Below are 11,054 nucleotides of genomic sequence, written 5' to 3' on the forward strand. Positions count from 1 at the left end.
CTAGATCCGAAAGATATCTCCCACTACTTCAAAGCAAGCTCGTCAACTCGAGGGAGGTACCCACTTTCCAAAGCGACTGATCGCGTGGGGGGGTTCAAAAAGGGCATGCAAAAAGGGTGTGTTTAACTTAACCAAAAAAATGTGGGGAAACGTCGTGGATAAGGAGCGTTTCTGGGTCACTACGCGGCTTTGGACAGTGGTATATATCTCGTGGTGTCAAAAAGGGGGTCCAAAAATGTTGCGTTTGCGGGCTTGAGCTTTTCTGTCGATGAAATGGAGGGATCATCCTACTTGGATGGGCGACGGATGGGATTGTGGCGAAGACTCGGTCGGCGTGCGGCGTACGAACGGTGGTTGCGGCCCTTATCAGGGCTTGCTGCACCCTCTGCGGGTGTCTCGCTTGGTACTTCCAGCAGTGCCACTTTGCGGATAGGAGTGGAAGGTTCTGTCTTCGACGGGGTGACCTTGGTTTCCGGTCGCTCGCGTTTCAAATCTTCGAGCGACACTCTCCTTACGTCCTTTGGTGGGGGAGACAGCGATGCACGGGAGTTGCGACGACCACGTCCGTGATTGCTTCTTCGATAGGGATGTTGCCGGTGATCACGATTATCACGGTGTGCGTCTCTGTGCCGGTGGGTGGGCGCGGGAGAGGTGGGCGAAGGGAGTGTAGGTTTCTACAAATAACCAAGAGTTGCATATTGGGATTCGTAAGAAACAGTTCTCATTCAGGGAGTAGGAAAACATGAACAATTCGAAAGAGGTCATTTATGCGGCGGGAGGAGAAACATACCGTGTTTGGCTGCGATTGCTGTGTTCGCCTTGCCACCTTACGGGAAGGAGGACGCACCTCCTCTTCCTCGATTTCCCCTGGTTCCACGTCGTCACCTGCACCACGCTTCCGAACAATGATGTTCTCTTCTTTGTTACTGTTTGCAACGTTCTTTTCGACTGCGAGCTCTGATCCTGATTTCCTGCGGACAGCTTCTTTGGGTTTGATTGAATCCTTTTGTGTTGCCTTGACTTGCGAGTGCTCTTGAACTAGAGGAGCCTGGATTTGCTTCGTCCGCTGCTCGATAAAATCCATAGTCTTTTGCATATGCCGAGCGTTGGAGATCTCTTGGGCAATTACTGCGATAGATGGGAAGCATGAGCCACGAGCCCTTGACCGTGTTATGGAAAGGTTGGTGAATACATACCATCGAGACGATGCTTGTCGAGCCCTTCTTCCTGATACCAGCGCTTTTCTCCGACGAGTAGCTTCGTCTTGGTCTTAAAACATGCCAAGAGCACGGCGCCTTGCGCTATCTCGTCGGGTGAGGCACGAATGGCCAGCGTAGTTATCAGACTGTGATTGGCCAGGTTGAGACATGCTGCATCAGGATGAGACCTTTGGCAAACTTCGTGAACTTACGCGTCACTACAGCATTTCTCGACACTCTCTCGAAGCTCCTTGGAGCCTGATGCAGAAGGTCCGTCATGAACATTTTTCACACCACTGTTTCCAGGGCTCGATGCCTTACCTCCGTATGTTTTGATGAGCTTGCGGGCCCTTCCATGCGGGAGGTCAGGCCAGAGGTCAGCCCCAACGGATGCCATGATTTCAATTTCGTTAAAAATCATCCTCTTGACCCAAATATCAATATCCTGGATAACCGAACCGAGAGCGTCGTTAGTCACGAGGTTCCCCTTCTTTCGAGAAGAAGTTTTACTTTACCTCTCTTCTCGGAATCGCCTTCACTAGCGCCGCCGCGAACACCTGGGCTACGTGCTCCACACGCTTGAATTGCGGAAGCTCCGCCAGCTTTCCGACCATGTATATTAAGGTAGCACAAATCTCCCACCGGTGTGTGTCTTGCATTGGACGTGTCATAAAAAAGCGATGCATAAGTATTTTAGCGGCATCTAAAAGCTCGGCGTCTCTGGCGATGCAAAGTTTTAGAAATCATCTGAACCTCACTGGAGCCTCATGTACAAGGGAGAGACTAAGACTCACAAAGCCAATCCTTTCATCGTGAGTTTCTCGTTCACCCGAAAGTCGCCTTCGACTGACACCTTGTCCATCAACATGGCCATTTGGTGGTTCTGCCAGATGGCGACTTTCGGGACCCATTTGACGGGGTCTTTCCGCGTGGCGGGGTTATCGAACAGGACCTGGTAGTCCGTGAAAGTCCATTCGTTTTTGATTGTACAATGACTGAAGTCCGGTAGGGGTCCCGGTGCAACAGCGGGTTCCTCTGACTTTCCGCTCATATCTGAGATTGGTATTGTAGATACGTTTAAATATTGAAACGGTGTATAAGGACTGCTCAACCTGCCAGAAAATTACATAACGTCAGATGAGAACAGAAGCCAACAAGAGAGGTCCCACGGCACCCATTGCCTCACCGTCTGACGTTCGGTGGGCGAGCCTGGCTTGAGATAAAGGAAGTGTATCTCAGGTAAGCTGCTAAGTGTGGTGCAAGTGAGTACGCTCAAAGTAGATGCGATGGATGAGTTGTTGCGCGGGATGAGAAGGAAGAGTCGGAGCAGGATGCCTTCTTGGTCTTGTCTGTTTTCCGGAGATTTTCGACACCGCGCTCGCTCTCGGTCCGACATGTTAAGCTTACTCGATTGACGGCTTCCCCACAACAACGCAGCGCACCAAAGCCAACCCTCCTCGCCATCCTTAAGGCCATTTGCGGACAACTCTACTTTCGTCACACGGGCTAAGCCTATTTGCCTTTACCTTTTCACTCTATCCCTTGAAACTGGGCACACGTACGTACAGCATCCGCGAAAAGAGCGCGTTCTCGGACGGGTAGGTGTCCTGTTACCTTGATGATCTGACGGAAGCGTCACTGACATAGTACGTTCAGTATATATATTCTGACATCCGCTCATTCTCAATATCGTCTACTGTGTTTCATTTCTCTCGCGTTGATCCGTCCTCAAAACGAACAGGCGGCGTCGAAGATCCAATCAAGATTGGAGATTGCATCTCAACATTGTAGTTGTGCAAAGAAGTCTTGTCGACAATCGGAGATAGTTGCCATTTGGTGATCAGCACTTTTTTGAAGGGGTTAACAACGCCAAAGGATGACGGCGGAATACTGGGCCGACCATTTGCTGGCGCTCACCGCGCATGGGGATCGTATTCTCAACGCTTTGTATTGCGCACGTCATACTTTGATTCCGCACGAGGGTGAAAGATCGCCCGTATCCGCCACGTCCTCTCCGTCCGCTGCTGATGTTTATTCGAAGGGCGGCTCACCAGATGTCGCATACACGTACAATGGAGCTGCTGTCACGCCCTCATCCCCTTCCCGGCCGGCATTGGAAAGAATCAAGATCTTGAACGATCCGGCTATTGCCGAAGTTCTGAGGAAGCTGGTGAAAAAGTTTCCTGAATCCATCGACCTTACGAAAGATCCCAAACACCAGGCTTTTCGTGATGCCCAAGTGCAGATTCTTGCGGAGTTGAAGGTCTACTACAAGGTGCTCGTGGCGTCGATGGAGTACATAGAGACTGGATTGAGTGCACTTCAAGAATCAATCAATCTCGTGAGCTTGAGCGTAAGTGCCAAAGAAGAGGGCCGGTCCACTGCTATCCTGACTGCTGCAAAATCTCAATCTCGAATCCACCAATAGTTTGATACAAATCCCGAACTTGTCGACTACTTCCTGGACCTCCTGGTGTCGCACGTGTCTGCAGTCTACATGCTTGCCGCCTTTGGGCAGGATCGGAAGATCATTGCCGCGGTATACGGAAAAGCATACCAGATTGCGCATGGAATGCAAGATCCGGATTACGCAAAGTAATGAGATGCTCGCATCATGTGTCGCAGACTCGCCGCTGACTTTCATTTCATAGGCTAGCCAAACATATTCTTTACTATGACAAGCCGCTTTTTGCGATGCAAGAGAGTCTGGGACTCCTTGCTTCAAAGATCCTCACCCTTTTGCTGGAGATGAAGCCCGACCTGGAACTCCGCCTCTGCGTCAAAGCAGATAGTTTCCGAAAAATGGCGATTCTCAGTCTGACACCTGAGATGAGCGGAATCAAGGCGCCTGATCCAGATGAACGACATCTGCAAAAATTGACGGAGATGGGCAGGCAACACAGAATTTTGATCTTGGGATTCTTGGTGGCGGGCCCGGAGATGGTGAAGCTGCCGGCGTACATGGATGTCTTGAAGCAAACTTTGACGTATGGGCATGTGGTGCCGCTGGTTCGGAATGAGGTATGTCTCGTTGAGTGGGATCACTTTCCGTAACGCGATCATTAACGCAGACATCTGGAAGTAGATGCTGAACATCGCAGGCGAGTTCGAGGCCTCATTCAAAGCACTAAAAAAGTTTCCGGGATCGAGAACGATCGTCAGGTAGATTCGCCCCCACGGAAAGACGAAGGTGATCACTAACCCCTCACTAATGTTTTCCGTTCTGCTACTCCAGCGAGACCGTAACCGCAAATGCTGCAAGCAACCAGTTGTTACATAAGGACAGGAGAGATTACCTACGGCATCAGTTGAAACAAATGACGTGCTTGACAAGCGACAGCGCTATCTTATGTCTGAAGTTCCCAGTAAGTGCCCGACCCCACAGTGCGCTTTCGACAACTGCCACAGCCTCACACAGATACGTTGCGTAGGTGGTTACCAGCGCGCTTGGATTTGCACGCGACGAAATTCTGTGGTATTTCAACCATTTGGAATTGGACACGGGAAAGAAGAGAAGCAAAAAGGACGTGCGAACGCTGGACGTTGGCATTTTGGAGCTGATATGGCTGATGAAGGATCTGGCCAACAAGGTTGCCGCCAAAGGAGATGGTAAATAAGATGAAGGCGCTCTGAACGAAACCACGTGGCAAGATTCGTTTACCAATTCTCTGCCCGCAGCCATCAAGGACCACATCGCGGATCAAATCGTCCAGTTCTACGGACCGCAGCTTCTGCGTATCCTCGACAATACACTCACGCCCGACATTCAGGAGGAGCCTTATGGAATTCTGCTGGCGGACATACAACGCGTGATCACTGATTTTGTGAACGGACATTTCGTACATGTTCTCGAGGCCGGAGATCTGCAGGTTGGAGGGGTCCAATTCTCACGGGGGGATGTCGCACCATTGCTTACCCCCGTCCTAGAGTCTTCGAGTGAATTGGCTCCGCTTCCAGGTCGCTTCTTCATTGCCATCGGCTGGTGGTGTAGCCAACATATCCGACATCAGCTGGTTTATGACCAACATTTGCGATCGCACAAGGTAAGTTCCCACTCTCGAATGTCTCTCCAATCGGGGCCTCACCAAAGTTCCACCATTTAGATGGCTCGATCAATTCGAGGTGTCTCTGGTCAGGCTCTCGGGATTGAAGGAACTCTGTTTCTACCAGTCGGCCCTGCATGAGCATCTGAGGGATTGCTTGGACAACGCCCCAGAGCTCGTCCGTTATGTGGGCGCTTTGGGATTTGTAGCTGAGGAGTTCTTCAGCAACGTCACTGTAGCGTGGCCACTCGAGGTCAGTGCGTCAACTTTCTGTAATGGATTGTATGACTTTGAAAATCGGCGTTGAACGCTTCCACAAAACTGCAGGCCAAGCATTTGTCGGTGCACAGCATACTGTTCGCAACCGAGATATACTCGGTCCTCGGGCAATCAGCAGCATCTCTCGCCCACGAGATCGCATTGCACTCCGTCGGTTATCACAGCCAAGTTCTCACATGTGAGGCAATACCAGCGTATCAGAAGGCGACAGGCGCAGATAAGCTGAAGAAGAAGAAGAACGCGCCAGAGAGGCCGATAATCAATCCTGGATTTGAGAGCATTTTGAATGGGACTGATGCTGGAGCTAGGAGGTAAACTCATCATTTTGACCGTGACAAAGAACCGGTTCTGTCTCTGACGGCATGCTTTGTGTGTAGTCTGGAGAGAAAGAAGCACCTTATGCGGAACTTCCTCTTCGCTCTCACAAATCCCGTGGTCGCGACCGTGTATGATTCTGAGTTCCATCCGTTCGAGTTCTTTCTGGAAGCTTTTGCCGAACGGATATCTGCGTAAGCCACAAATGCCTCTCGCCTACGCTCCGCCTCCATACTCACATATGCCTTCCCTTCCATCAGATATCTCCTCTCTACGGTCTACAAGCCGCCAGACCCATCCGCGCAAACGTCGCTGTTCGGCGGTTCGTCGGAGGACATCCTCTCCTTCGACCTCAAGCGCCCATCAGTGTATCTGCAGGAGATGAAAGCGTATATGGCCGCTATCCGCTTCTTGGACTCGATGGGTAGGTCATCAATGAGTTTGCAATACATTCTCTGTGACTGCGTTGGCTAATCTTCAAAGTATATTCAACGTAGTCCCGATCAGCTGTACATCTGCCATTCGCGACATCCTTCTGGAGAAGATCAGCGACGCAAAGTAAGCGTGTTCTCCTTGCCGTCTTTCCAGTTTCCGTGAACGCTTGCTTACCGTTCGCACGCTCAAAGTGCCAGAGAATACGCAGCCACGCAGCCGGACAGCATGGTGTACCAAGTGACGCGGGACACCAAAAAGTCTCGAGGGAACAAGCCAAGTCTCATCAACACGACCGTCTCCCCACCTGTGCTTGCGCTCTATGTGGCTTGGTATGGCGCCCAATGCACAGGTTGGAGAAGTGGATCTGTCTTGTAACTTCCTTCTTTTCGTGTGTTAGGTACTCTGAGCTTCTGGGATCGAAAGCGACATCCGGCACCGTGTGCTTTTCTCCCAACCGACGTGCTTTCGTGAGCCGGAATCAGCAAGTGCTGCAAGCCGAGACGTATACAGATATCAACGGTGAGCATTTTACAACCGACTTTCGGGGATCGTCCGGATTGTGCTGAATGTCTCATGATTCAGAGTTGTCCGCTTTATGTGAGATCATTGGGCCCGCCGGCGTCAGGTTTTTCGATGAGCAGATTGTGGGCATGATTGGCAGTCTGGGGAATAGCATTAAGGTGGGAGCAGTCGCAGTCTCGTCGATGAGGTATCGAAACTTTTCTCATCTCATTCGGGCTTCTGCAATAGGACCTTATGATGCAACATCAAGCGTTCCTCGAAGCGTTTCGGCTCAACTGGACCGACGAGGCGAAGGTCTTTGAACCCTTGAAAAAGCTGAAAGGTGAGCTCCGGATCTGGATCAGCTCATCAGCTTCTGAAGATTGGTTGCTCATGTTGTATATCATCACAGGTGTAAAAGATCTCACCACAAGAGCCATCCAGCTTGGGTTCATCATCGAATTCCGCACAATACTCGCAGATGCCAGCAACAAGGTAAGCACACCACATCCGTCCACATGCGCCCACCCTCTGGACTGACCACAGGACACCCCACTTCACAGGTGTTTGGAGAAAAGTGCCCGCACGCGTTAGCGAGTGTAGCAACGGCGTATACCCACTTCCCGCGAACCGCGGAGGCAAAAGCGAACCCTACGTACCAGGCTCTGCACGCACTGGCGCAAGATTTAGGCATTCGTCATGCCGCGGATGCGGATGTGCGGGTTGCTCCGTTGCTTGCAACCTTGATGGGTAAGGATGTCGTGTCATTGATGATGGCCATGCAATTGCTAAAGGACGAGCACAATCCACCAGGCAACCCATCGGATGCCGGCCTATGGTCGCTCCTCCCCTTCCTCCAAACAGCCATGCTCTACCAGATCGCCTTCGACGACAATGCGACATACAACCAGTACATCGACGGCCTGGAGAACAACGGACACTGCCTAGCATCTGCGTTCCGTGTGCTGCTTTCCGGGTTAAGGCCGCCACCAGGCGCGGCGTCGGGATGGGCCGCTGAGAAGGAGTTTTTGAATGTGAGTGCTTTTGTTTGCGCATCTGATGAGCCAAACAGACTTGTGATTGACAAGGAGATTTGTCTTTGCAGATATCATCAACGGTTCTTATGCGGCTCTTGCATCGGACGACTGACAAGGAGCTAATGGCGAAACAGTTGGAATCAGCCTTCTTGGTCTTGAAACGGGTACGTGGATCACTTTCTCGGCTACAAAGAGTCGAGATGGGAAATCTCACATTCCTGTCCATATAGTTTGTGCAAGAGACGCCCGCAATCACATCCGGCATCGCAGAAACGATCATTCCGTACGCCGTCTTCCAGATCGTCAATGGCAGTCTGCATCGGAAGCGCATGGAGCAGCTCCACCATCAGCAGAAGAAACTACCCGGTGGGGCGAGCGTGCTGTCCATGGCCCATCTGGGATCTGTTGCGTCTGGGCAGGATGAGGAGACTGCTTTCTGATGTCGTGACGAACGTACTTACATACCGATGGACAATACATATTTCTTGTACTCCGACATGTTTTCTGTTTCAACTTCCAACGTAATCTTTGCCTCTTAATCTCAAGTCTTCTGGTCTTCTCGTGAATGCAATGTAGAAGGGGTACTTGGCGCCCTTCCCTCTCTAATATGATTAAGAATGAGATTTGATAAAGTTAACTATGTACTACATGAAAACCGCCCCTTTGGCGATATGCCCTGTTGGACCACACCCACTACGCACGCCCAGCGGCTACCGGGCTATGATCCGCATGGATCCGCCCTTTACAATTGCACTCGTCGCTTAGCAGCGAAAACGGCGACCCTGATTCCGACCCGCTATCAGAAAGTCGCCGTTGCACGCGTTCTTTGGTTGAACTGCGGTGCGACACGGAATCTGATTTCATGCTTAACCCGTCTGTCTGCTGCTCGGTGCTCTCCACAACGAGCTCGTCCTCAACTATGGTTTCTGATACCCCGTTCGTATGATTGACCCCTTCGATTTCCTTCTTTTCGAGCACACGCTGCTTATCCAGTGCCCTTCCGACCCTCTCCAGCTTCTTATCCGCAGCCGTCGCGGACCCAAAGGCGATCTGACGGGTCCTTTCATTCCAATGCAAACAGCGCTTCAGCGATTCGAACCAGTCCACTCCTTGGTCGGCATCGCAGATGGTAGGCATTGGCCACCGTGACATGTTGACCGTCACGAAATCGCCCTTTTTTAGTTCAATTCGGTGTCTTCCGTCGAAACTACACCATGCGGAGTTTCGCGAGTCGGCGGGCACTTGAATGCGAATCTCGGTTGTGTCGGGAAGTAGCATTGGTCGGAAGGAGAGCGTGTGAGGACATATGGGTGTAACGAGGACTGAGGGAACTTCGGGATGGACAAGAGAACCACCGGCAGAAAGCTAAGGAGGGGAAAGAGTGAGATAGTATTCACCAGAAGATCATTCAGCGTCATTACGTACCGAGTATGCGGTGGACCCCGTTGGCGTGCTCAAAACCAGCCCGTCGGCTTGCACTGTCGTTAGATGTTTGTCGTCAACGAACAGCTCCAACTGACTCATGTAAGCACTTGGCCCGCGGTCCACTACGAGGTCATTCAGGATTTGGAACGTTTCGACCGGGACCGGTTTGTGACCTCTATCTCCCGTTGACTTGGTATCTGCCAGAAACTGCAATGACGTCGTCCGCTTAGGCTTCGCCGACGATTCTTCGTCAAGATCCGGGTCGGCATGCGCGTCAAGCTGGGATGATATTTCATCCAGCAAATTCCCTATATCGCCGGGATGACGGTCCTCATCTCCGACTCGTGGAGGCATTGGGATTGACGATGGCATGTGGAAAGAGTCTCCCAGTAACCCAAACTTTATACCATCGATGCTCTTCCGCTTCGAATCGTCCTCACTGAATGTAGTTTTATGATTCAAGTGCAAGCTGCTCCCAGTCGTCCTATCCTTCCTGCTCTTATAGTCGTGCGTCCAGACCGTGCAGCTCAATCTCATTCGCATGTTGATTCGCACTCCCTCGCCCCGACAGCCAATGACTCGCTGTAATATTTTCCGGATATCCGCAATATTGAAGTTCGTCAGAAACCCCAAGGATCCCAAATCGAATGACACTACGGGGGGGACCTGGGCGTGCTGGAAAAGCCAGGAGGTATAGATGACCGTTCCATCCCCACCGAGTGTGATGACAAAGTCGATGTGTTCCGCGTGAGTGGCACATAGTTCCGAATCCCAGAACATGAGCTTTTCTACGTAGTGTGGGTGTGTAGACACCAGTTTCTCGTAGTTGAAAGCCGTGTGCGTTCGAAACTTGGAGTCGATATATCTGCAGGTGCAAGGATGTCGAGTGAGTCCCATGTTTCCGAAATCCGCAGGCATTACACTAGGCGCACATACACAGTGAGGCCTTGCAGGTTGCAGCTCGTTCTCGGGGTATCAATAAGGTGGCAAGCCAGTTGCCGGGTGAACTTTATTATTTTCGGATCGAACGCTTTAGCGACTATCATGACAGTTTGTGGTGCTTCAAGTTTGACTAGGGCACGTCCTATAACGCATGATAGAACACCTGAGTTTACGGAACCTTAAGCCTCGCTGCCACTTGCCCGTTGACGCAGACATACCGATGCATTTTGCAGCTTCCCTGACACCGACAGCCGTCTCAGCCAGCTTATGCGTAGGTGTCATGGTCCGCGGTGATGTGGCCAAGTGAGCCAGGCCTTTCCGAGTCAGTTTGGAATCGATGTTGGTAACCGACGGGGGAACGGTCGTGATCTGAGCTGCCCGTTCGGCAGCCATTGTTGTAGTTTCTTCCAGTAGCAACGGTTTCCCTGGATATCGTTGTAACGTAAAAAGTCTTAGTACGCCGCTGTTGTTGAGTGTGGTTCTGAACGGAAGAAGGTGGTGCGAAGTGGGAGGCGATGAGCGGGATGGTCGACACTTTGGGGGATCTCCGAGAGCGTTTTCACGTCACCCCCATGAGGTTGAGCATTATTGTCGCGCGCCTAATAATCATTTTCATGCACGCCGTTACGTTGTTATCGGCCCATCAGAGACGCGTGGTGGCTCCCCAGTATCATGCAGAAGCGAGGAGTCATGGGAGCGGAGGCAAGAGACCCCCGAAATTGCATCAAGCACTGAGGATATCATCGAATTGATCGTAATATTCTCGGAAGTAGAGGAGATTCAGGAGGAGTCTCTAGCAAATCTTTGCTGGTTCACATTGTGCAGAAGGAGCGAGCAGGGCCGCAAACGTGCTGGGCTGGCTAGTGTATCTTTGAATG

The 11,054-nt window shown here is 51.4% G+C and overlaps 3 protein-coding genes across 3 annotated transcripts; 1 reads left to right on the forward strand and 2 right to left on the reverse strand.

The window, feature by feature from the left end:
• Nucleotides 1-5: 5 nt before the first annotated feature.
• Nucleotides 6-2,593, reverse strand: EV422DRAFT_240927 (uncharacterized protein). Its single transcript, XM_053065653.1, has 8 exons — nt 2,386-2,593; nt 1,994-2,311; nt 1,715-1,919; nt 1,521-1,644; nt 1,412-1,457; nt 1,197-1,345; nt 791-1,128; nt 6-674 (listed from the first exon to the last, which is right to left on the reverse strand). The coding sequence occupies exons 2-8, from the start codon at nt 2,248-2,250 to the stop codon at nt 288-290; spliced, it is 1,506 nt and encodes a 501-aa protein (XP_052928704.1). The 5' UTR covers nt 2,251-2,311; nt 2,386-2,593; the 3' UTR covers nt 6-287.
• Nucleotides 2,594-2,921: 328 nt separating this feature from the next.
• EV422DRAFT_241022 (Nck-associated protein 1) lies at nt 2,922-8,338 on the forward strand. The gene is made up of 22 exons (XM_053065656.1): nt 2,922-3,552; nt 3,628-3,794; nt 3,851-4,220; nt 4,285-4,361; nt 4,435-4,564; nt 4,631-4,808; nt 4,878-5,068; nt 5,127-5,242; nt 5,303-5,495; nt 5,570-5,832; nt 5,899-6,030; nt 6,097-6,260; nt 6,334-6,394; nt 6,463-6,600; nt 6,669-6,790; nt 6,854-6,951; nt 7,022-7,115; nt 7,185-7,267; nt 7,336-7,522; nt 7,586-7,806; nt 7,878-7,973; nt 8,040-8,338. Exons 1-22 carry the CDS (start codon nt 3,076-3,078, stop codon nt 8,247-8,249), a joined length of 3,768 nt encoding a protein of 1,255 aa, XP_052928705.1. The 5' UTR covers nt 2,922-3,075; the 3' UTR covers nt 8,250-8,338.
• On the reverse strand, nt 8,298-10,722 carry EV422DRAFT_241013 (ATP-NAD kinase-like domain-containing protein). Its single transcript, XM_053065655.1, has 4 exons — nt 10,395-10,722; nt 10,171-10,318; nt 9,235-10,099; nt 8,298-9,174 (listed from the first exon to the last, which is right to left on the reverse strand). Exons 1-4 carry the CDS (start codon nt 10,567-10,569, stop codon nt 8,503-8,505), a joined length of 1,860 nt encoding a protein of 619 aa, XP_052928706.1. The 5' UTR covers nt 10,570-10,722; the 3' UTR covers nt 8,298-8,502.
• Nucleotides 10,723-11,054: the final 332 nt, after the last annotated feature.

The sequence above is a fragment of the Fimicolochytrium jonesii genome (assembly GCF_025526975.1).
Source record: "Fimicolochytrium jonesii strain JEL569 chromosome Unknown EV422scaffold_3, whole genome shotgun sequence".
NCBI classification, from domain to species: domain Eukaryota; kingdom Fungi; phylum Chytridiomycota; class Chytridiomycetes; order Spizellomycetales; family Powellomycetaceae; genus Fimicolochytrium; species Fimicolochytrium jonesii.